This window comes from Manis pentadactyla, chromosome 7 (genome assembly GCF_030020395.1).
Source record: "Manis pentadactyla isolate mManPen7 chromosome 7, mManPen7.hap1, whole genome shotgun sequence".
In the NCBI taxonomy this organism is placed as follows: domain Eukaryota; kingdom Metazoa; phylum Chordata; class Mammalia; order Pholidota; family Manidae; genus Manis; species Manis pentadactyla.
This window is the reverse complement of record NC_080025.1, coordinates 70389120-70416338: the sequence shown is the minus strand read 5'-3', so window position 1 is coordinate 70416338 and position 27219 is coordinate 70389120. Positions and strand designations below refer to the sequence as shown.

Sequence of the window (27219 nt, the reverse complement as noted above, 5' to 3'; positions counted from 1 at the left end):
TATTGGATAATGAGGAAGCTTAAAGCTACATCTGATCTACACCTTGACAAGCTTCATTTCTTCTGTGCTCTACCTACATTCCTATATTGGAGAAAAGAATAAGATTTGTTTTTCATTTTGTTTTACTGTTATCATACCAGCTGTTTTTTTTTTCTCTGAAACCTTCTTCATCCTATTTCTAAATATTAGAGTAACTCAGGGTTTAGTTCTGTGCCTTTTTTTTTCTTTCCTCTCTACATATTTTCCCTAAGTGATTCTGTCTACTTGCTGTCAGTTTAAATATGCCAAGGATTCCCAAATCTAGCTCTAATTCAGAAATAGTCTCTGAAATACAGATGCTTAAATCCTACTGCTTACCAAGCTGGATACCCTTGAAGGTAGGAATTGATGTCCATTTTGACATCAGTGTGTCAAAAAGTGCTTGACACTCAGTAAGCTTCCAGAAATGTTTGTTGTAAAACAATATTCATGTGATGGGGCAGCACTATACTTTCCTTGGTGTGCCCAATTAATTATTGAAAGCTTCCACCTTTGCTGGAATACTCACCTGCCAAATCCTGCCCTTCATTCAGGGCTCAGTTTGAACACTGCCTTCTCTGTGACAGAGTATACCTTCTCAGCTAGTAGAGAGTCATCCCTTCTAGATACTTACGAAATTTTACCTAACTTTTTAAAAAATTGAGGTATAACTGACATAAGGTTATATAAGTTTCAGGTGTACAATGCAATGATTTGTTATTGGAGTATACTGCAAAATGATCACCACAGGAAGTCCAGTCAACCTCCACATCTGACCTTTCTGAGGGTGTTTAGCCATGGATGAATTAATGCGTGAATAATAGAATTGAGTAATCTCCATGCTGAACATATTTGTGATGAACAGCCAGGTCTTTCTCCTCACTGCCTCCATCTGGAGTCTTTTCACTACACTGGGTCATAGCAATCTTTTATTTTTGCTCTTCTCTAACGTGAGTTGGCCGTAGGTACAGACTGAGAGGACTGGGAGGTGTTTTCTGTATGACTGAGGAGGTATGATCTTCCGTGAGTTAGGACATTTCATCCTTCCTGGCCCAGCACAGTCTGAGTTGGCGTGTGTTGTGCTGAAGTACTTATTTAGTCTCCCTTTCACTCTCTGAAGTGCCTGGGCTGAACAATGCAGTCTCTATTCATCCAGCTTGTAAGGGTGTAGAAAAGCGCAGCCTTTGACAAATTGCACAGTGCTTTGTGTAAAGAAAAAAATGGGGTCAGTAATGTAGAAATGTGTATCATGTAAGTAATTTCCCCAGAATCTGCATTTGCATCTGATGGTGGAAATTTGACCACCCTTATTTCCTTTCGCATAAAGGTGGAAGGGTGTTTATTTTCTTAGTACCAATCTTGCTTATCACAATTTGTCATGTTACATTTGGATAGGGATCATAGCTCAAAATCAAACATACCAACCAAAGGTTATCTCTTACAGGGTGTTAAAAAGATCGTCAAAGCAGGCCACTGGCATCTGGATATAGCATAGAGATGTGTCATAGATCAACTTCTATACACATCTCTGCCGTCTGGTTGATCTTGTACTCATGAAGCTACTAAAACATTTTCCTAACGTGAGGGCAAACTCCTAAAAGTATATACACGTTTTGTCCAGCAGATGGTGCATTTGCAGCAAATTGTTCTTTTTTCCATCCTCCCCCACCCCGAAGAATTAACCACCGGTTTCTGTCAGAACTTCCATATTCAAGGTGACATATGATGCTGTTAAAATAAAATATAAAGGTTAGAGAAAGATCAGTAATAAGTCCTAAACTGAACAGAGATTTCAAGAAACCACCTTTACAAGAGTCTGGAAATTAATAGTCTGTAATATGATGAAAGACCCCAGCTGACATCAAAGGAACCTCTTGCCTTCTTTTTAAAGAATTCTGTTTAATGCATAATTCACCGAGCCCATGAAACATTCTGGGGAACTTCTGGATGGGATATCAGCCTTTTAATTCAAAATTATGCACTCTGGGAAATGGCGGGCGCTGAAGGAGGCAAGCCTGCAAGGTAATTCGTGCTAGCGATCAAATGATCAAATTGCAATTACGAGGGAGATTAAAACAGGACTTTAAACAGCCTGACTCCACCCTCAGGCCTCCTTGTTGTTTGGTAAACATCGCAAGGGAGCCTGTAATTAAAAATTCCAGTCCTCTTCAGCTTTGCTGGGGTGACACCATGAAATCCCAAGGAAAAGGGAAGGAAGCTTCGTTTCAAGTAGTCTTAGAAGTGTAGCTTTCTAGCTTTGAGTGGGTGTATTTTTTCTGGTATTTTCCAACCCATTCTCCACTGGTTGTTTTTTGAAGTGTGTATTTCTCTTGTTTTTTAAGAGTCACTTGAAAGCTTTTCAAATCTGGAGACCAAATATAAAGGGAGTGAAGACAGCCATATGATTTATGATTTGAGGTGCTGACTCCAAGGCATAGTAGGCTTTATATCAAGTGTTACTGTGCACATCTTTTTTAAATTTTTTAAATTTTTAAATTTTATTAAGGTATCATTGATATATAATCTTATGCTCAGGTTTCATATGAACAACACTGTGGTTACTAGACTCCCTCCATTATCAAGTCCCCACCACATACCCCATTACAGTCTCTGTCCATCAGCATAGTAAGATGCTATAGAGTCACTGCTTGTCTTCTCTGTGCTATACTGCCTTCCTCATGACCCCCCTGTATTATGTGTGTGCACATCTTTTGATTATGCTTAGATGGTTTATAGTCTACTTTCCTCTCATGAGCTTTAGAAGGCCATCAGGTCTGGATTCGGGGTGGGGGAGCCCACGGGAGAGGGCTAGGCAAAATGATTTAGTAGATAAGATTATCTCAGCCTTTCTCCTCCCTGTGGGGTGACAATTCCTCCAGACCCCACAGCCATGTGCATTCCTCCAGGATCTTGCTTTCAGCAACTCTTGCTCAACTAGGGTTCCAACTGTTACAAATGTCATGTCTCTGGGAGGTCTTGAACTGCCAAGGCATTTTCCTCAATAGGGGAATGAAGGTCACATGATGCTATGTAGGAGAGGTAGCCAGAGTCCTGGCCACTGTGACGTGCCCATACGCATTCTGCCCAGCACTTGAAACTTTAACAGGGACCAGGGTGGGGTCTGGTTAACAACAACACATTTGTGTAGCATTATACACTTGCAGCACTTAAGTCACACTTGATTAATGTTTGATTCAGCCAAGCCAGTATATACACTGACCCCACATGAATGGTCATTCTAATGTTAGCAATGTTTTAAAAATGAAGTTGACTAAAAATTCACTTAGTGTTACCTGAACTCTGAAGTAAATAACTGATTCAATAATGAGGCTATATAGGCCTCACTTTAGAGACATTTAACTCTGCTTCCTTGTAGAAACTTGATTCTAAGCTGATTGAAAGATTAAGGTATTTTGGATGATGCCTAAAATGTGTCATTTCTAAAGACCCAGGAAGTTGGAAAAGTGTTTCCAGAGACTCTCCAAAACATGACTAATTGTGAGTTAGGCCCTTAGAGACAGGAACTGCAGCAAACCTGATATGGACCTTTTATCTAGTTAATTTGCTTTAACGGGAGAATTGTGCACATTTAGCAGATGAGTATAGATTTTATTACTTGAAGCACAATACAATTTATTTTTATGTTGTACTTTTAAATTAGGGAAAAAGAAGGGAAAATAATCTTGGAACTCTGAAATAACTCAAGGAGTTCTGATAATAATGAGGGGCACTGTAATTAGGCTGCATTCTCTCAACCAAATTACATCTTCAAAGGAAAATAAAGATGTAAGTATAGTGCCCTCCAAATAGACCAATTCATTCAAGATAAGGGGTATGATACTCAGTTTAGCTGTTCATTATACAGAGCAAACTTGTTTTCTATGTATGAGTAAATTAGGCTCCAAAAAGCTTTTCATAAATCCTTTTGGTCTTAAATCCACTGTGACTGAGGGAAGTTGATGTCTACAATCCCATAATTTCCACTGAATATATGAAGTGGTAAAATGGGCATATTATTTATTTCCCAAACAGACCAATTTTTACCTATCCAAAATCTGCTGGGATGGGATTACAGTTGATGTTCCCTGCAAATTCTGTGAGGAAGTTGTCAGTTATGTTCTCCTTCACAACTTTGATGCTCACTTTGATCTTGTTTATTAAGAGTCAACTGGGCTATGAAGTCATTGAACCATCTGTGGCTTAGAACGAAGGTTTCAACAGTAATGCTTTATAGTGAATCAGTTTTAAGTTCTTGGTTGTAATTCTATTGACTTTTTGAATTAACACAAAGTTAACGGGCATTAGAGGTAAATACCAATTCTGTAGCCACACAATCCAAAGTTTACCACCTTTTCTGAGTTGCTTCTTGTCTCTTGACGCAAAACTGCAAGTGTGTAGGCTTGTCCCAGGTTTTGAAACACTTTGTCATTGAGAATCAGCTGAATTCTAATGGTTAATCTCATATGTACATTGTACAGTTGGTCACTTTTCTCAACACTTAAGAAAAATTATCTCACACCTCTTTTCTCTTACAATCATACATAATCTTCTTACTAGCACTCCTAACATTCTCATCACTTTTCACTTTTCAAAATGGGATAAATAGTTTTCATAATAACAGTTCAAATCTAGAGACTACAATGGTTGTGGACATGACGACCACATGCAACTGCTCATATCCTCATTTGGATGGGGTAGAGTGGGTAGAATTTTTGTTCTAGATCAAAGCTTTGCTAATCTGAATAAAAATGGATAAATTTAAAATCTGTAGAGGAAATCCTACTATATAACTTCTATTATATATATATATATATAAATGATCACATATCAAAAAATAATTATGTATCTATTACGCCTCTGGTTTCCTAATCCAGGAAATGAGTGAGCACAATGGACTGAGGAGGGGAGGAGGGAGGGACCAGGGTGTCGGACGGATGTCAGAGTTCCCAGCACTTCCTCAATTCAAAGTGACTCCACTTTTATCTGTTTTAAATATTGTATTTCTTAGTAAATAATGTTTAAGAAATAATTATGTCAATTTTTTAAAAACCTCAACAACTTTGACTGAGTGATCTTGAGGTTTCCTTCCTATTTTGCCAAAGGATCCACTCAGTGAGGGGCTCTTTGGAAACTTCTCAGCTTCTGGATGTGAGGGAGCGTCCAGGACATGGGTTAGGCGGATATTTGCCACGGAGGCATCAGATATGTAGGAGAGTGTCATTCAAACCGGGAATCTCTACTCATCTACCTTAAAGGTCCCCAGCTGGAGAGTGAGGACAATGCAGGCAGGGAAAATCTTACACTGAGGACACAGAAAAGCTTTGGTTCATGGAGTAACATAATTGCTTTTAATGGTTCTTTTAAGTTGAGCTAAAAATGGTGTAAAGTTCAAAAGTTGATTGTAACAGCAATCTGAAAAAAAATTGACAAGACATAAAGCTATGTTTTTCTCCAGTCTTTCAGCAAATTTTCTATTGCCCTTTATTGTGAACTTTTACTCAAATGATGGCTTATGAAGCAACTGGATGGCACCTCGTGTGCCATAAATAAAAATTTAGAGTTGAAATGAGTTGCTGTCATTTCCCTCCCTCCCTTCCCTATGTCTTATTTACCTGATGTTTTCCTTATCATGAAATTCACACAAAAATAGATGTTCTGGGCAATTTTATAACAAGCTCCACACAAAAAGGAGAAATGACACACTGGCCAGTGTCAATGAAAGAGTTGCCCCAGGACAAGAAACAGTATTGACTCGATGAAATTTTGATGAAGTAGGAAAAATGATCCATTGTCTTAGGGGGACTGAAAGATGAAGCAAAGATACTACTCTGTGGTGATTTTGTGAATAACAGGAATTTATGCCAATGGATATATTTATATGTGATGTGTGTGCTGTGTTGTGTTATGTGTGTAACAAATGAGTGTTTTAATTAGGATTTTCTAAAAAAAAAAAAAGTCCTTTTTAAGAAAGATTCTGTTATTTGATAGATGACACAGTTGAGACTCAGAGAGCTTAGAGAACTTGCTCAAGGCCCCAGGACTAGTTAATGTCAACTTGGGGCAGACCTTTTATCTCCTGACACTCTGTTCTGTGTATTTCATTTATATCATGATACTTGGTTATATGCAAATTACAACCTTCAATTAGAGTTACTTTCAGTGACAAAGTCATTAAGCTAAGATTGGCTTTAGGAAAGAAGACATTACCAAACTTACAGAAGGAATATTTTCAGTTGATGTAGTATGTGAAGTGGCTTCCAATTTGGAGGGACCAAGCAAAACTACCTTGTCACTGAGTGAAGCAGAACCAGAACATGAAATCCCTGAATGTACAGAATATATTAACACTATTTTTCTTCATAATGGAAGAGTAACTCTTCAGAAACTTCTGGCAGAATGCCATTTTTTCATTTCAATTGTATATATATATATGTTATGTATATATATGACATAGACATATATGTGAATGACCCACATTAATTTTGAAAACAAAGTTTGTGCTTGCTAGGTTCCCAAATGTTAATAATGACCACAATCATATAATGGGTTTCAATATTTTCTTTCTTAAGAGTCACTGAGCAGAAGTTTCTAGCATTTTGACCTTTTGACAAGGAGTGAGACTGAGTGAACTGCTACAGGCTGGAATCTATGCAGTTTTCCCCAAAATAAAAAATCCCAAGTCATCACAAACTGAAGAGCAAGAGATCCCACCCTCAGCTGAGAAGACACTGACTTAGTAAGACATCTTTAAAGAGTCTTACATATTAAACCTAGGCAAATATTCATCCAATTTTAAAATGATTTATTCTTTAAACTCCTCTTGAGAGGTCTTCCTTGAGTCACTCCTGCCCTTTCTCACTCCCCAGTTGGAATCTGCATTACCTTCAACTCTGTTTACTAAACACAAGTTTGTTTGCAAATGATATGAAAATCAAATGATATACTGTATGTTCAAGTATATTTTTAGAATGTAAAGTACCATAAAGCACTTTAGGAAGTAAATGTGATTTTGTTTCCTAACACCTGTTGCAGACCTTACTGCATCCTGCTTCATGTTATATTTCAAGACATATGCTTTCCTTTCTCAGATTAGCAGTTGTTTGAGGGTAGTGAACACACCTTTTTCTTTGTCCCCTTTGCAGTGTCTTGACATCAGGAAGATGCTTTATTGACCTAATGCTATGATCAGTGAAACCCATAACATTTTATGATGGTCCTATGATAACAAATATTACGAGCTTAGTTGTAGGCCACCTTGCTATCACTCTTATGTACAGGAAGTGCAAGAGGCCAGAAGAGCCTGAGGATTTAAACCACAGAATTAGATGAGGTGCTTTGTGCTGCAGGGAAGACACGTTTACAGAGAGAAGAATATTGTCACCATGACATTCAGGTCTCAGTAAACATCACACTGTGATTGTTTTTTCTTTTCTCTAGAGATGATCAACAATGGTTTGGTAGGAAGTCTGGATAGAAAATATACAAATTTCTATAAGAACACAGTTATTTTGGTAAATATTTTTGTCCAGTCTTGAGTCTGGAGTATAAAAATTACAACTTAATCTGAAAAGTAAATACATTTGTGCTTATTAGGTAAGGTACACTAGAGTGAATTGACTCTGGTTCTAGTTGGGTACCTTGGAGATTTTAACAGAAAGCTTACTCTTTGGAAATTAAAATGTCTTAGAATCCTCAGTATTTATAGGAGATATGTATTAGAATGTCAACATCAACAGGCCTCTTTAGGTTTATTTATTAGCTTTTGTGACATGTAATCATAATTTTAAAATGTGCCCTATTCTAAACCTTCAATATTGTTTCTGTCACTTTTTTCTTAGGCTTCCTAATGGCTTGTATTTAATTCTGAGGAAAAGCTCAAATCCTTACAAGGTCCTCTAGGGCTTGGAGCCTCCAGCCCCTCTGACCTCACCTCCTCTGTCCTTTCCAGGCTCACTCCTTCCAGCCACACTGGCCTCGTTGCTGTTGCTTCCCACAAGGAGCAGGTTCTCTGCTCAGAGCCTCAGGCATTCCCAGGTATTCTCACCCAGGCATTCCCTTCCTGGGAATGCTCTCCCCCACATTTCCACATGCTTGCTCCCTTACCTCCTTCAGGGCTCTGCTCCTTGAGCCACTGCTCCCTTTCTCACTCCCCAGTTGGAATTTGCATTACTTCCAACTATGCTTAATAAGCACAGTTTGTTTGCAAATGATACAAAAGTCAAATGAGATGGATGACTGAATTTCAACTGTAGACTCCACCAAAAAGGAATGGAAAGCTAGGATACCAATCTGTTTTTTTTTTTACTTCTGCTTTCTTACAGTGTCAAATTGTCACTGAAACTTCCCCTGACCAATCTATATACAGCAATAACACCCTGCCCCTGATGGACACACGTACCTGGGACTCCCTAGTCCACTTGCCCTGCTTTAGTTTTCTCCATGGCATGTATACCATGTGAATTGCTACATATTTGCTAGCTTATTAATGGGACATAAACTCTACTTGGGGTAGGGAGTTTGCTAGCTGTCACTTCTTAATTCCTAGGCCCTAGAGCTGGGACTGATGTAGAGAAAGTCTGCAATAAATGCTGAAGGTCTACATGAAATGTACTTGGTTCTTCAAAGTCCACATCTAATCCCATTTCTTTCAGGAAGTCTTCCCAGTGTGAGTGGAATGTGGCTTACCATTCTTTTTAACTGCAAGCAGAAAGGTTCATTCTGCCAGAGACAGGAACACCTTTCTCACGTGAAAGGTAAGGATAAAAAGACCATATCTGCTGGTTGTATTTGGCTCTCAACGTATCTGTTGTGTTTCTAAAATATTAGCAGATGAGTCCTGGAGTGGCTATGTGATTTGCCCCAAGTCACAGAGCCATGTGGTGGTCAATCTAGACTGAATATGCACTCTGCTGATCCAGTGTCTCTTGCTCTCATTAGTGCCAATATTCTCTCAAGACTCTCCAATAAACATAGCCAGGCTGGTTTGCCTCCAGCCACATTTTTCTGCTTTGTTAGACAGGAGTCATTAGACTGCCTGTTACCTTGCAAGTTGAGGGGACACGTCACTGGATAATGATCAAAGGACTTGAAATGAGAACTGGATAATGACCAAAGGGCATAATCCAGGAGGGGTTCTTTTTCTTTGACCTTAGGTGAGTGACTTCACCTCTCCCGTTTTCTATTTTCTCATCTATAAAATGATAAATAACAACATCTACTCAACCTAGCTCACAGGGTTGTGGTAAAGATCTAATTATAGTGTGTTTAAAAGTATTTTGAAAGTGATAAAGTGCTAAGTGGCATATATCTTCACAACCATTAGGATTTTAGGATTCTGGATTTGTGGCAATGTCTTCATTTTAGGTTCTTGACCAAGTGGGTGCTCATGGTGGGGGACACAGGGAACAAGAAAATAAACTCCTTGCCTCACTGTGGCCTGAGATATAGTAAAAAGGCATAAGGCCGCACACTCACGGAGTTACATTAATTAATTCAATCCCTGGTATAGTAGTTTGGGTGACCAAGTTTAAACTGTAGATTCCAGCAAAAAGGAGTGGAAGGCTAGGATATAAACCTCTCATTTTCTTACTTCTGTTTTAAAATTAATTGATCTTACTTGATTTCTAAGTGTCTTTCAGAATCTTAAATATTGCTACACTATTTTAAATAAAATTATGATACAATGCTCCAAGGAAAGGTAAAACAAAGTATACTTTCCTTTTCCACACTGTTTAGCTACTAGGTTCAAAATTCAGTAGCAAAAGAGGCTTACAAGACAGAAGGCAGAAAAAGAACTTAATAAATTTCCACACTGAGAAGAAGGAATTAAATGGAGAAGGGATTATCCACAGGATAAATTTGTAGGGAGAATTTAGGCAGACAAAGGCAGTGAAGGAACCATCTCTGGAAGCCGGCACTTTTGCTTTCCTTTTAGAAACATTTTACTTCTATTTTTTCTGTTTGAAATATTTCTGGAGGTGACACAGAGCTCTTAATGAATAAAAATGAGAGGATATAAATAACTGCAGTATTTGAAGGCTTGCTTTTTGATGATTGAGAAATGATAATTTTTCTTTGTTTTCTACTTCGATTAAAATTGAGATAATCAAGGTTTAAGGCTTTGTTACACTATAAACATTTTAGGGACAGAAAAGATTTAAGTACCCTTGTAAGCTGGTATGATTACTGGTAGTTGGATAGCCTGTAAACCAAACTTAGTAACAGAAAAGCCCTAAAAACTTCTTTTAAAAAATGCCAATCCTATTTTAAATTTTTTTAGAAAGAATATTTGATTTATAATGTGCTATAAAATAAACGAATACCACCCCTGAACAGCATGAATACAATGAGAAAAACTTCCAAATACACAGAACAGACAGACCTACAAAACTACAACCGATCCTTGAACAACTTGGGTTAGAGGAGCCAACCCCTCATGCAGCTGAAAATCTGCATGTAGCTTTTGTCTCCCCAAAAACTTAATTATGAATAGCCTACTGTTGAACTGGATGCCTTACTCATACATAGTCAATTAACACATATTTTGTGTTATATGTATTATATACTACATTCTTACAATAAAATAAGCTAGAGAAAAGAAAATGTTTTTTCAAATTGCTGCAAATCTTCACAAAATTTTCCAATGTGTTTATTGAAAAAGATCTGCATAGAAGTGAACCCACGCAGTTCAAACCTGTGTTGTTCAAGTCAACTCTATTAATGGTTTTTGGAATGAAATTCTGGGAGACCATAAGACCAGTACTTTTCCCCTTTCTTTTATCAATTTACTTTTAATTAAGTATGGAGGTTTGTAATTAGAATGAGAGAATGGGGTGAGAGGGAGAAAAATGCAGTCTTAAATAGCATTTAAGACACAGTGACCTACAGCCTGATTACTTCTTATTTGCCATTTACTATTGATTCTCAGAAATAAAAGTATGATATTGTGAATACTGATCTACGGCAATTTGATGCTTTCAGGGGAGAGAGTGAAGTGTATAATTGGAGGCCTTTGATATGAGTCATTCTTTATTGAAGACACCATTATGGCAATTTATGAGTTAAATTCCTTTTTAGATAATGAACATTTTGGGGCACTTGTTTATTATTACCACAACTTCACATAGTAATCTGAGCCAAATGGCAATGTGACTGAACTCTTTTCCTAGGTGCAAACTTATTTTTTTCTCTTTAGGAAGCAGTAGTGGAAAATAATTTGTGATTAGGAAACATCTTGGGTTGGCTTTGGGGGGTATATAGCTTTGCAATTTAAGGAAGTCATTTAACTCTTTTGAGTCTCAATTAAACCTATAAAATATGGGGAGTAATATCTACTTACATGACAGAATTTCTGTGAGAATTAGTGAATAAATATATAAAATGGCTATTGTCAGGTAGGAATCAATAAATACTAGTTTATTTTTCTTCTCTTTTTTCCCTTCTTCAGAGTATAACTGTATTGTTTTTAGTTAAAATTCAGTGTAAAGATGATAGGTCAGTGAACATAATGTGATTTTTGGAAAAATTTATACATTTTATATAAGGGAACTGAAAATGTGCATTTTAGATTTAATCTAAGAATCAGATTGATACTTTAATGTTTCAACCTAACTTTAGTGTCTAAACAAGCTCTGCATTTTAATACAGGTCAAACAAAAATGAAACATTAGAAAAGTTATAAACATGCTTGTGTGGAATGACCTCTTCACCCAGAAAATCTTTTCTGCTACTTTACTTCTAATAAAATCTTAGTCATATCTGGTGTTACAACTCTTAGGAAGTGTTTTCTGACCCCCACTCACTGTTGAGTTCTCCTTTTACATGCACACTATGCTACCTGTCCCTTAGGATGCCAAAGATGAACTGCTGTCTAGTGTAGAAGTTATATTCTCTTTATTGTTCTCACTATGTTGAAGCTACTTGATGGCAAAAAGAACTTACTTACTCATTTCTTTTTTATTCTACCCGATACTAATTCACAATGAATAATAAAGATCCTCTGAAAAGTTTCATATTATTTGTAAATATCCATTATATCATGTGCTGTCTTCTTTGTGTGCATATGTCACCACTATCCACATATCTCCTTCATAAAGTATTTTTTTCTCTAGCAGCACTAGGTTTACAACAACCATCACTAATTTATAACTAGACTAATAACAGATAGAATTCCCAATTCTGTCTTTGCTTTACCTTGAAGAACAAACTATGTAAGAAGTTTGCTATGGTAAAACATGAAACATGTATCTAAGTCAACTGACTTAAAACAGGGATAGGATGTGCAGACTTGTCTCAAAAATGAATCTAAGTAACCTGGTCTAATGGCTCTCAAACTATTCTTCTGAACTTGGGTTCTATACATGATGAACTCATTCTACAGTTAAAGTAAAAATAATGATTTTTTCTGAATTGGCTAATTAAAGGAATACATTGAATTGCCTTAATTTTAAGTTTTTATACTACATTTTAAAAACTTCTGTTGATTTCCTGCTTATCTGCTAAGAAGAGTGAATGACTGGACAAGTAGTAAGTTAATATTAATGGCTACTAGGAGACAAACATTAATAAAGCAATCACACTATCCTCATCACGATTCTTGGTTATAAAAATGAAACCGGAGGTTAGTCTTCAAAGATGGAGGCATAGGAGCCTTCTGAACTGCCCTCCTCCCACAGGCACACCGAATGAACAGCTCCACATAGAGCAATTCCCTCTGAAAGAAATCCAGAAACCATCTGAATGACTTTTACATTGGGCAACCAAGAAAATACCCACATCAAACACGTTGGAAACTCTTGCCATAAATCCCACCCCCAACAGAGCACTATACAATCAGGAGTGAACTCCTAATTCCCCCAGCTTCTCTCAGAAGAGTAAAGGGTTTGGACCCAACATCTAGCATCTCAAATTTTAAGACTTCTACCTGAAAGAAGTATCCCAAAACAGGTCTGAAAGCCAACAGGGCTTATATCCATGAAACCCAAAAGACTTTACCAAAGAAACAAGCAGTTATTAATGTTTGAGAGCACTCACTGCAGTTTTCACCCCAGAGTTCAGAGCAAAGGGAGCAGACAAAAAATGCCCACCACCCTATTTCTCCCTGGAAGGGGTCTAACTACATGCAGTAAGTAAATAAAATTAGAAATGAAAGAGGAAACATTACAAATGATACCACAAAAATCAAAGGCTCATAAGAGACTATTATGAACAATTACATGCCAACAAATTGGACAACCTAGAAGAAATAGATAAAAGCCACCACTGGATGGCTTCACTGGCAATTTTACCAAACATTTAAAAAAGAATTAATACCAACTCTTCTCAAATACTTCCAAAAATTAGAAGAAAAGGGAACATTTCCAAACCAATTTTATGAGGCCAGCATTACCTTGATATCAAAACTAGACAAGGACCCTATAAGAAAAGAAAATTGCAGGCCAGTATCCCCAATGAACATAGGTGCAAAACTCTTCAAAAGAGTTAGCAAACCAAATTCAGTAGTACATTGAAAGGATCATATACCAAGATCAAGAAGGATTTATTCCTAGGATCCAAGGATGGCTCAACATCCGTGAATCCATCAATATGACATACCACATAAACAAAAGGAAGGATAAAAATCATACAATCATCTCAATAGGTGCCAAAAAAGCATTTGACAAAATTTAACATCTTTTCATAATAAAAACTCTCAACAAACTAGGTAAATAGTGCCCATATATGACAAGCCCACAGCTGACGTCATACTCAGTGGTGAAAGCTTTTACTCTAAGATCAGGAAAAAGACAAGGATTCCCACTCTTGTCACTTTTATTCAACATAGTACTGGAAGTCCTAGCCAGAGTAATTAGGCATGAAAAAGAAATAAAAGGCCTCTAAGTTGGAAAGAAGTAAAACTGTCTCTATTTGCAGATGCCATGATATTACATATAGAAAATCCTAAAGAATCCACCAAAAACCTATTAAAGCTAGTCAGCAAATTCAGTAAAGTTATAGAGCACAAAATCAATATACAAAATTATCTGTGTTTCTATATATTAATAATGATCTATTAGAAATAGAAATCAAGGAAACAATCCCACTTATAATAGCATAAAAAAGAATATTTAGGAATAAGTTTAACTGATGAGGTGAAAGATTTATGCACTAAACACTATAAGACATTCACAAAAGAAATTGAAGAAGATACAAATAAATGGAAAGATGTTCCATGCTCATGGATTGGGAGAATTACTACTGTTAAAATTTCCATAGTATCCAAAATGACCTACTTACTCAATGAAATCCCTACCAAAATTCCAAATAGAAATGAAAAAATAGAAAAAAAAATCCTAAAATTTGTATAGCACCACAAAAGACTGAATAGCTAAAGCAATACTGAAGATGAAGAATGAAGTTGGGGGCTTCATATTCCCTGGTTTCAAACTATATCACAAAGCTATAGTAATTAAAATAGTATGGTATGGCATAAAAATAGATACATAGATCAATGAAACAGAATAGAGAAACCAAGTATAAATCCACACATTATATATGGTCAATTAATTTATGACAAAGGAGCCAAGAATATACAATGGGGGAAAGGATAGTTTCTTTGATAAATGGAGTTGGAAAAAGTGGTCAGTCATGTGCAAAGGAATGAAACTCTATCCCTATCTTATACTGTACACAAAAACAGCTTAAAATGTATTAAAGACTTGAATGTAAGATGTGACACCATAAAACTCTTAGAAGAAAATATAGGGGTTAAGCTCCCTGACCTTAGTCTTGGCAAAGATGTTTGGATTTGGCACCAAATGGAAAGGCAATAAAAAACAAAAATGAGAAGGACTACAGGAAACTAAAAAGTTTCTGTACAGCAAAGGAAACTATCAACAAAATGAAAAGGCAACCTATGGAATGGGAGAAAATATTTGCAACCATCTACTTGATAAGGGGTTAATTCTAAAATACAAAAGATGAGAAAGAAACATAATGAATGGGAGAATACATTTGCAAATGAAATATATGATAAGGGGTTAATGTCTAAAATATATATAGAACTCATACAACTCAATACCAAAAAAAAACTCCAAATAATATGATTAAAAAATGGGCAGATGCTTGAACAGACATTTTTCCAAGGAAGACATACAGATGGCAAATAGATACACAAAAAGATGCTCAACATCACAAATCATTAGGTAAATGAAAATCAAAAGCATAATGAAGTATCATCTCACAACAGTCAAAATGGCTTTTATCAAAAGGACAAGAAATAACAAGTGTTGACAAGGATGTGAAGAAAAGGGGACCCTGTGCACTGTCAGTAGGAATGTAAATTGGTGTACCCATTATAAAAAACAGTACGGAGGTTTCTCAAAAAACTAATATTAGAACTACCACATTATCCAGCAATCCTACTTCTGGGGATATTCAAAAGAAATCAAAACAGGATATTGAAAAGATACCTACACTCCCATGTTCACTGAACCATTATTCACAATAGCCAAGACATGGAAACAACCTAATTGTCCATCAAGAGATGGATAAAGAAGGTGTGGTACATATATACTTATTTACAATGGAATATTATTCAACCATGAGAAAGAAGGAAATCCTGTCTTTTGTGACAACATGAATGGACCTTGGGGGCATTAGGCTAAAGGAATTAAGACAGAGAAAGACAAATACTGTATGATATCTTTGATATGTGGAATCTAAAAAAGCTAAACTCATAGATACAGACTAGAATGGTACTTACCAGGCCCTGGGGGGCAGAGAATATGAGATGTTGGTCAAAGATTACAAACTTCTAGTTATAAGATGAATAATATCTGGGGATCTAATGTATGGCATGGTGATTATAGTTAGTAATACTGTAAAGTAGTTAAGTACTACTTTTTAATTAAGTAATACTTGAAAGTAGTTAAGAAAGTAGATTTTAAATGTTCATACCACAAAAAAGTAATGGTAATTATGTGATGAGATGGAGGTGTTAGCCCAAGTGGTAGTTACCATTTTGCAATATTTAACTTTATCAAATCAACAGTGTATACCTTATACTTACACAATGTTATATATCAATTATATCTCAATAAAGCTGGAAAAAAAATTTTTTAATAAAAAATGAGGAAAAATATTAATGGCCATTCTTAGAACATTTACTTATTCTTGGTTCAGTGGCTAATTATACTTTGTCCAGCAGCTCAGTTTTGTATTTGAGACATTATTTTGCAAATTTAATATATGGTCGACTCTGTGCTAAGTGAAATTGTTTATAGTTTTATGATGGAATTAAATCTTTGAATATTCTGAAATGCTATTTACTACTGCCACTTCTAGGGACTCTACCACTTGATCAAATTCTAATTTTTCACAGACAATGGAATGGATCCATTAACTATCATAGTTTTGGAATGAACAAGACACAAATGGAGTGTCTAGGGATTTGGAGAAAACATGTGAAGGGTTACTATGCAGTCTTTCCCAGTGATGTCACATATAGTGACTAAAGATATTGTGGACATTTGTTAAATGTTTAAATTAAGAGGGTGGTGAGAATAGTGACCGGTTGCTGATTTCTTTAGCCATCCTCCTCAATGCCTGCTCCTGAGGACATTTGTAATCTTTAGAAGCTGTGCTTACTGCTCAGGCATTATAAGAATCTGCAAGGTTCCTAGGAAGGTTTATCAAACCCTGCTCTGGGAAGGATCTCCCACAATCTGCTTGTTTAGACGACAATCTCATCTTTTAAAATTTGTTACAGAAAAGTCTTCTGTGTCAGTTTATGATTACTATCCTGGTTAGGAACTTTTTTCTTAATCCACTGAAAATACTTACTTTTTCTATTTTGGCTTTCCAGTGTCCAGTTGAAGATGACTAATAGCACAAAGGTATATGGAAGTAGAAAAACATTGTTTCCAATCACTAGCGATTAGAAACCTTAAGAAGACTAGGTTATTGTGAGATAATACTAGGTATCCCAAAGGTCAGGAATGAAGGATTAACTTATTTTTAAACTCTATATTAGTTACAGTTGTAAAAAATACAGAATATTTTCTTCAATCTCCAGACACCTTTGTAAATGATGTTCCTGTAAATATCCCAAGGTGTCCCAAAAGCCTGAAAACGTGTAGGCAGTAGCATATTTACTGTGTTTTTTTTCTGATAGGCAAGGTGGTAGAATGCATTTCTTTCATACTTCACTGGGGATGATTACTTTTTTAGAGAGGATAGCTCTTCCAGTGAGTGAAGATAAATCAAGGATTATAAAATAATAGAAATAACAATAACAACCATATGATAATAATTACAGTAAGTAGCAACCACAGCAGAAAGCTCAGGCCAAAGTGGAAAATTAGGTTTCCTACAAGCTCCTGTTCTCCACTGTGTGACCTTAAAATGAGAATAATTTCTCAAGCTTTTAAGACACACAAAGCACAGATGCACAGTGCATAAACAAATAAGTAACCACATTAGTGGTGTCCTTTGGGGGCTTAAATCTTATTCTTGTGACCCCAGGAAGTTGACCATAGAGAAAAAGGAAAAAAGAAGGACAGGATATTTATCTTTACATTTTGGAAATGCTTTTGATCAGCAGAGTTGGAACAAGTTTCTGCACTTTTGTGGGAAATACAAATGTTCCAGGGGAGGAAGGAAGATCAAGAGAAGTTTGCTCTTTCAGGGACTTCAAAGCCCATTCATCTAAAGATGTGGCCATTACCATTTTGGCTTCCTCGCTATGCCTTGGATGGCCCTTTACTTTTCAAGAGGAGAGCCTTGCTGGGTTGTAGCCAACTCAAACATATTCCTTAGAGTGCAGTGTCCCAGAAAACGTACCCTTCCTGGCCTTTGCTCTGTGCTTCCAGTCCCAACTGGGAGCAATCTTTGCATCTCCTGGGTGAGTCAGATGCAGAGGTGGGTGGGACAGTGAGGATGGATTACCGTTTTCTTCCTCTGCCCTGCTTCCAGGGGTGGAGGATTGTAAACAGAAGAACAAGCCTGGGCCATCTCCACAGGGCTCCAGGCCTCTGATCTCAGTAGGTTAGTCTGTCTCTTTGGTGGTACCAGGAGATGAGTATGCCAAAAAAAAAAAAAAATGAGGCAAAGATAAAAGAAAATCAACCAACCATACAAATAAACTCCAACAAATCCCTGTTATACCCCTTGTGCTACTATCCAGCACTACCATGACCGCCATCCCAGCAGCAGCAGGGAGACGTACTCATCACTTGTAGGTCGAGTTCTGGGAATAAGGTTTGTTAAGTGAGTGTAGATTCTGGGGGCAACTATCTTCTGGGGGATAATTTTCCAATCTCAAACAAAAACTGAAACCAAAAGAGAGCACACAACCTAGAGCAAGACCCTAACATTGCAGCCCCATAATCCTGCTTCTACTGATGCTGGCAGAAGCTCCTTGAAACAGGGCCTCCATCTATCGTGCTTGCTGCTCAGGGTCCCCTGGTCCTAATGTAAAGTCCAGACATACCTGTAGAATGAATGACCAAAGCAGGATCTTGATGGTTTGCTCTGTCACCTATTTACCGTGTGACCTTGGATAAACTGCCTATTGAGTCAAGCTGTCAATTTCTCCATTCTCAAATGTTTGAGCTCACTCCCTGCGAATCACACAGAGGAATGTTAGGGATGTTCTTCCCAAGACAGTGCTCACTTGGCCCTGCATGAGTCTTGGAGCACCTCTGGCAGTATGCTCAATAAGTGGGGGCTCTTTCTTTTTTCTTTTGAATTGCGTGTACTCTGGTTACGTCACCCTGACAGTTGAGTTCCCTTTTACGTGCTTCAGTAAGTGAATATAATAATATTGCCATCCTGAATTTCCACCTCTGTGAAGTGAGGAGTAGGGGCGAGTTCATCTTTGAGGAAAGCTTTTTTGTAATTCTATGATTTTATGCTATTCCACTTTCTGGAACTGGTCTCAGAATAAAAAGGGAGAGAGATTGCATTGTACTGTGAACACAGAAAATGACAATTAGATTGCGTTTCTTTAAATGTTTCACTGCCCTCTATGTCTTATGTTTTTAACTGTCTTGAGTAGTTTAAGCTTTCTTTTTACACGGTGAGCACATGGAATTTTATTCAGAGTAATTTTGAAAAGTCATGTAAATATTTATTTTAGAATTCTGGATGATGTGGCTCTTTCAGATGGAAAAATTTTACCAACAAAATAATGCTCAGCAACTTTAAAAAATTCTAAGGTTTGGAATCTACAGTTCAGCTTTCAAAGTTTGGGTGTTTTAGAACCACCTTAGTTTCAACTAATTGAGAAAGTGGCTCTGGAACATTTAAGACATATTTCTAACCTACTGATTGATTGTCTTTCATTCCTTCAATAACCATGACATTAATACCCAGTATGTGTCAGAAACTCTATTAGGTGTTTGGGATCAAAGTCCTCAACTTCCCAGGGTTCTTGTGTCCATACAAAAGCAGCAGTGGATCTGGTGACCTGGATTTTAGTCTTGGCCACTGCCTCTAACTGGATGATGACCTTGTGCAAATCATTCCCGTTTTGGGGCTTCATCTATAAGAAAGTGATGGATAAGAGATCCAGTGCTAATGATACTTGGTTTTAGATTTATCTCACATACAATAATAGAACATAACTAAAGGACAGTGCTTGGGTAAAAAAGTTTGAATAGGAAGAGATTTTGCAGAACGATACTTTGTTGAAGATTCTTCTAAATAGTGGGCTATCTTGGCATAGGATTTAACCACTCCTTCTGTAGACTCCTCTCAGATTCAAACTTCATACTCAAAAGCCATTCTAGAAGTTGTATACCTTTCATTCTTGAAATTCATTTGTTAATGGACAAAATACACACATTAAATTATCACAAAAAGGATCATATTATAAATCTATTGATTGTTTTTCTCATTCTTTATTCCTTCACTAAACATTTATATACACCCCCTCCATACCAGATGCTGTGCTGAGTACTGGAAATCAGAGATGTCACATATGTTCTTGGCCTTGAAAATGCTCACAGTTTACTAATGGAGACAGAGAATGAAATATGAGTTTGGGTATTCATGATCCACAAATGTTTGCAGAGCACCTACTGTGCTTGGGCTGTATCGGTGAACAAAATTGATAGTGATTTCTGTTTTCAGGGAGCTTATATTTGAGTGTGCAGTTCAAACATTAAAAAATAAGCATGAAAACAATAAATGATGTGGTATGAGAGAAAGAGAAAAAAATCATGGTATAAAAAAAGTAGAGCAGGTTAAAGGGACATGGGGGCACCTGTGGTGGGGGCTGGGAGCAGTGCACTGCAATTGTATAAAGGAGAACCAGGCCATTCTTACTGAGTAACTAGCATTTAAGTAATGGCTTGGAGGACGTAAGGGAATTAATGTGCCATAGGGGTGTCTTGTGGAAGGGCATTACAGGCAGAAAGGACTGGCATTGAAAATGCCCTGAGTCTGGAAACAAGGGTGGCTGGAGTGGAGTGAGAAAGAGAGAGTAACAGATGATGACAGAAGGGCTGTGAGGCATAGGGAGGAGGCAGATCAGGGAGGGCCTGGTAGGACATTGTAAGGATTTGACTTTAATTGTGAGTGAAATGGGAACTCTCTAAGAGGTTGTGAGCAGAGGACTGACTTGTCCCGACCTACATTTTAAAAGGACATCGTGGCTGTCTACAGAGAATGGGTTGTGGAGGCTGGGTAGGAGGTGGGCAAGAGTAAATCAGGAGGCTATTGCAGAAATGTAGGCTAGAGATGGTGGTTGGGCCAGGGTGGTAGCAGTTGAAATGGAGTAAGTGAAGGTGCTAGATACGGCAGATGGGGGCAGCGTGAGGGTATTCCAGGTGGAGGAAATAGTACATGTACATTTCATGTGCAAAGGGTACAAAGGCAAAAATAAAGGCATGACATAATTGCAAAATAGCAAGTATTCTTAATGGAAGGAAGGGCAATTGTAAGGTGTATGGCAGGAAAGAAGTCTATAGAGGTAATTAGTGGTTAAATCCCATGCCAAGGGAGCTCACTATTTAGAAAAATTTCAACAAAGTATCATTCTGCAAAATCTCCTCATATTCAAAATAGGTTGACTTCAAGGACTCATGTTGGCCAGTTCTGGAACTAGTTAGCAGGACTGTACCAAGGAACCAAGGAATATTTTAGTTTATGTGGTTCAAATTCTTAGGAGGCTTCGTTCCTCAACCTGTAGAGCTCTTAGGGAATTGGCTACAACTATCCTTTGTCAGGAGAATCTTGGAGTAAATGCAATGAGTATAAGCAGATGGCCAGAAATGGATTTCTTCAACCCAGCTGAGCAAAGATTGTTTTGTGTTGGCTAAGTGTTTACTATTGTGATTAGTCCATTCAAGTTAAAGAAACAGAGATACTACATCAGAAAAAAATGTAAAACAAACCTGCTTTTCAATAACTAACTAGGTTAGCCTGACTTTTTAAATGTACATATTTAGCTCATTTAGCATCTATCCTCTTCCAGTAAGGCATTTTCTTGTCTAGTTCTCACTGCTAAGCATATTTACCTGGTAGCTGATCTAAATTCTCACTCTTTTTAGAGATGGGGAATGACTGGTAATGTCAACCAAATTGGGAAGGCGAAAATAGCACTTTGTAGCCAAGTCTGCACAATGAAACCAAATTGTGGAATCAAAGCCAGTAATTGAACAAGGAAGACAAAAAGAAGATATTTTGTGTTAGTTATCCAAATAACGGCCTTATTTCTTCACTTCTCTTTGCCATTTAAGACTCAGTTACTGAAATGAAGGGAAATATTTTGGTTACATAAAACACCTTGCAAGGGCTCTCTGAAATCTAAGTGTTTCCTTTATATTAGTGGTTAATGAGTGGAAATATTTGTATATTTGCATGCTGAGGAGTAAGGAATGAACCAAAATAACAAAATACTAATATATGGTGAATTAAGAGAAAGCATAAGGGAACGCGATGCTTATCTTATTCATCAAAAATTAGCTGGGAGTTCATTTATATTTAGAGTAAAGATACTTTTTTTTACTGACTCTATAGTTCAATCTTATTTTCTGGAGATGTCATTGGGAACTGACATGGCAATTTTGAGGCCAATGCTGATTTGCTATTATTTATATATATTTTTTGTTATTTTTGCATGTAATACACATGTAGGAATACAGGGCACAGAAAAGGTTGCATCTTTACCACTGATAGTAGTCATTCTAATGGTAAGAGAGGGTATCCACCAGGTGACAAGGAAGGAATACTGACATAACTGACTTCCACTACTTTTGGTTGCCTCTAGGAGAATAAAGAAAAGATGTGCAAAAATGGCTGTTGGTGATTTTTGTGCTTATTTTCAAGGCTGGTTTAGGGGCAGAATTCTGAAATAGGAGCCAATGGTCATGGGGTCCTTTTTCAGTACTACCAGTGATTTTTAAGGCCATTTTGACTTCTGACTGATCATCTGTAAGGGAGATGTGAGAACTGTCACTTGCTCCAATGATAGTATGATTTGAACATACAAACTTCCATGTCTGGGATGATAAATCAATTGAAACAGGCTATGCAGACTAGAATGATGCCTTAGTGGCATGAAAGATTAATAATGCTATAATTATTAATAGCAATTTAGGCAAAAAAAAAAGGCTCTTTTATCACTGTAAAGTTTTGGCATCAAAATATTTTGTACCCAATATTCTTTATTACTTACTACATTGTAATTTGAGATAAAGGTAAAGTCCCCAGGACCAGTACCTAATTCACTATCACTTGTACCTTAGTACAGAGTGCAAACCTAAAGATTTTATTTTTTATATGTTAGTAACGCATTGAATGCAATGCTACATTTAAAAATATTTAGTCCATATTTAGAAACAAATGAAAAGACAAAGTCACAGTGAATACACCTTTGCATGTTCCCTAGTGTCAGAACAACTTCCATCAGTCTTTCAATTTCTTTATGCTCAGGCTCCCAGAGAAAGTTTCATTGCATAAAGTAATACAAGAAAATCCACCACTCTTAATGCCACAGTAGAAATGTTTCTATACAGTGGAAAAAATTAACTCAAATTCCTGAAAATCTCCATGGTCTGACTATCTTTCCTTTTTTCCTTCTAATTAGCATCTGGGAAAACAGTGACTTTTTTCTTTCACCCACTGTGAAAGTTATGAGATTCTTTTGCTCAAAATCACCCACAGGAAAAGCTTAGAAGTTCATGTTCCTTAGAGAGTTGCCAGCTCTGTTAAAGAAGATTAAATGCCCATACCACACGTATCATATCCCACAGCTAACAACAAGAAAGAGAGCAAATGTAGCACAGCCCACATGTAGGCAGCTACTGCAGATCAGCCCAACCTAGGGGTTTTTTCAATTTCATGTAGTATACAAGCTAACGTATCCACTCAAAAATAAGGAAGAACATCAAAGGGTCATCATATTGCCTCTTGGAATATTTGTTGAGTAGTCTGAACCCATTGTGTGGATCTGAAACAAAGATTCCTGGGTCGAGGGCAGAGGAATTTGATTCCTGTTTGATTTCACCTATCTGCACCGTGTAAAATGATTAAAGGCTCCATGCTTACCTGTGAAGTTGATTTTCAGCAAATAATCCTTGTACAGCTTCTTCCCGTCCAGGATCTTCATAGCATCGCAAAGCTTGGTGGTGTTGGGACAGAGGGTGCGCTGCATTTTGTGCAAGGCATGGGCCATGGCGTACACCGCGTTCACCACAAACATGATCTTGGATTCTTGCTCGTAGTTGCTTCTGTCGATGGCCAGGTGCTTGTCGCAAGCACGCCGATGGTTCCGCTTGTTTTGGAGGCTGCACTGGAACTTCTGCTCCCAGAAGTCCTGGAACCAGGGGTTTCGGTGGTTATTGGAAGGGTTGAGGCTCTGGAAGTAGTGGTCAAATTGGCGGACGGGTTGCGAGGCCAGCTCCAGTGTGATGGCACCGTCGGCCACGTGCTCGCTGCCTTTGGCGATGCTCTCTTGCGCGCCCCAGCCGTCGCTGGCCACCCAGGTGAAGGAGGCGTTGGCGCGGCTGGCTGCGCTGATGAGCTCGCGCGAGTCGTCCCCACGCATGAAGAGCACCACCACGCGCGCGTTGGGCTTCTGCAGCAGCTCGCGGATCACACTGTCGTAGGATTTGCGGATGTTGGAGCGACCCACCTTCTCCGCCGTGGCGATGCAGATGTTGCGCAGGCGCGCTTCCTGCTCGAAGGCCTCGATCCCTGTCTCCCCGTAGTCGCCCTCGGATGCCACAGTGGACACGTAGGTCCAGTTGAAGAACCGCAAGATCTCGGCCATGGCTTTGGCCTGGTAGAAGTCGGGGGGCACCGTCCTGGCAAAGTAATCATAGCGCGACTTGTCGCTGAGTTTGGCGCTGGTGGATGCGTAGCTTATCTGAGGGATCTGGAAGAGCCTTAGCAGGTTTGCCACCTGGGGGACGGAGGAAGGTTAGTACCTGGTTTAGAAACCTGGAGGTAAATGGGCACGAAAAATGAATAATACCAGACCGATTGCCCAGCTCCCTTTCCACCTCTAGATGGCTACACTTTTCTTGGCACTTTGCCAGATGTTCCCCCGGGTACTGTATTTGGGGTATCACTGAGCAGGTTCCAAGCAGGCAGTTATACTTTGGGAAAGGACGTGGTAGAGGAATGAGAAGGGGCACTCCTTTCCCTCCCCCAGAATGTATGCCAGACCCTGGACTAGGATCAGTCCTCTTCAGGTGTCCGCAGGGTGCTTGTTTGAAGTTTCAGGGGTCCTGGATTTTAGATATCTTGGCTGCAATTTTACAGAAAGAGCCTGGGTGTTGTCTAATTCTCACTTCCCCCTCTTTTGCTAAAAATGGCAGTCTCTGAACGAGTTTAATTTGGGAAGTGTATGCCACATGGACAGTCCAAATTAGACATTTATTATCTAGGTTAAGCCAAAAAAAAAATATCAACTCTTACTTGTTCACCCCAAATTTTAGGCATATACTTTTCTAAACTTCTGAAACTTGACCAACATATTCGTTGCCTTCTTTTTCTTTTTAAAACTTTGTTTCTGCTTGGACTGTGTGAAAGGAGGCATACAAATGCTATTCTGACAGTATTTCTGATTGTGAGAACCATGTCTACTACTTCAATATGTTAAAGCTTATTCTCATAAGGAATTTAAATTTCTTATGATTCACCTGCCAGTGATAGTTTACTGTTTTTATTTATTGCAGAATAAAAAAGGAATGTGGTACTAGCTTATCAAGGAGCATTTATGCATAAAGTATTTGCACAAATATATTTATTTGACAACACCCAGGCTCTTTCTGTAAAATTGCAGCCAAGATATCTAAAAACACATATACATATATTATATGTGTACCTAATAAGTTTGTTTTATTTTTCCTGGCTACCTTACATACTCTGAACACATCTATCTCTACACTGACTTTAGTTAAGTTACATAATATACTAAGTGGGCTTTAATCAGGAACCCTATTGAATACTCCAATATACTCTATAAGTATTTTGAAATTTTTCTTCTGGAAATTGTGTTTTCAGGTTTATATTTGACTTGTAGGAAGCACAGCTTGAAACAGGCAGCTGTTAGCAAAGAGCACAAGTCACATAAAACAACTGACATCTGAGTCCTGATTAATCATCATTTCATTTGGAAAAAGGAGCCAACAGCCAAGTTCACACACAGCAACACAGCATGTTCTTGGAGATCTGGCCTGCTATTAAAACCAGCACTTGATATAGCCTAGAGCTATCAAAAAAATGTTTTCTGTATCTTTTCTAATCCTGGTACCTCTCACTTAACTACAAATAGAACAGCTAGAAAATCTGGTACTTAGCATGCAATATAATGCAAATTCAGGACCCAAATCTTTCTTGCATTTGGTGAAGATTTTAAAAAAAATTTCTAGTATATGGGTGGATTTTGGGGATTAGAGGTGAATGGATAGTGGCAGGATAAGACTAGTATGCCATTTATTTCTTCTTTTCTCAGGACCAGGAGATTCTGGACAAAATGACTTCTACTGATTGATCTGAAGATAGGAGTATTACTTGTTTATCCAGACCAATTGAATTCACAATAAGCTGGTTCTTCTAAATTGAGTACCCAGCTTCCTTTGGATTTATGTACCACTGTGGCAGATTGGTGATAAGAGAGAAGCCCTGTCTGTGTGTGGGCTTGACGTGATTATGGGATTGCTGGGTAGCACTGGAGAGGCCATCTCTGCCGGATGCTACAGTTTTCTCATCTGCAAGTTATATTCATCGGTTCCTCAACCCCTCAGACAATGAAAGGGCCTGAAGAATGCCCAGAGCTATTATTTTCTGGCAGCTAGGAACCACAGTGAAAGGATCCTATCTGCTGAAACTTTCTTCTCCCAAAGGACTGTGAATAATGAGAAGCTGCTTAAGAAAAGAGTTCTTGTCTTTTGACTGATAGGATCCTGTGGCTTCATGTCTGCCACTCCAGGAAGTCTGAAGACAATTTACAAACAAGGCAGGCTGTATAAGAGAATGAACTAGGCATAGAATAATGGCTGTATGGAAAAGATCCCCTGCACTGGGAGGGACACAGTGAGCTGTGGCATGTTTGGGAAGGTAATAGGCTGGGATATGTAACTGCAGCTTTTGCCATTCGTGCGTGACTGAATCTGAAGTGTGACGCACAGACAGGCATACAGGTAGGAAGGATGGGAGCAGAGGACAGAAGCGGTGATGTGGTATAATGGACGCGATACAATGGTTTAGTAGGAGCCTTTTTTTTTAACATAAAACTTAAATCTAGGGTTGGGAGATATGCAGGTAATGCCAGCTAGATTTTTCTCACCTCTTTTGTCTAAAAACTGGGCATCTGAAACATTCCTGTCTTGCTTTACTGGCCATGTGGTTTCTGAGAGAGCATGAAAGAATATGGGGAATGACTGCTCTGGATGCCATTTAAAAAATAATGGAAGAACCATTTTAGGATGGAGAAGTCATGTGAAATATTGAAAGAAGGTTACTCAGTTATATTCTTAGTAGGGATGGAGGAAGGTAAAACAGGATCTAGTTAAACATGTTTTAGAAAAAAGAGATTTAAAAGTAGAGATATGCTTCTCATGGACAGAGACTCTAAAAAGGTTACACAGCTTAAGAGAGATAGTAGGACTTTAATAATTCAGACAGTGTAGAACAGTTTCTACAAGACAGAAAAGACAAGGTGCCCAAGAGCCCAGTGTGCTGCTGGGCTGCGCTGGGGCATGTGAATAT

At 38.0% G+C, this 27219-nt stretch overlaps 1 protein-coding gene across 2 annotated transcripts in view; it reads right to left on the bottom strand.

The window, feature by feature from the left end:
* Window positions 1-27219, bottom strand: part of GRM3 (glutamate metabotropic receptor 3) — a 221034-nt gene that overhangs the window by 52134 nt on the left and 141681 nt on the right. For both annotated transcript variants that reach the window (XM_036911857.2, XM_057504467.1), the window contains one exon: window positions 23551-24406. In XM_036911857.2, the coding sequence (XP_036767752.2) occupies window positions 23551-24406 (856 nt within the window). The remainder of the gene's footprint in view (window positions 1-23550; window positions 24407-27219) is intronic.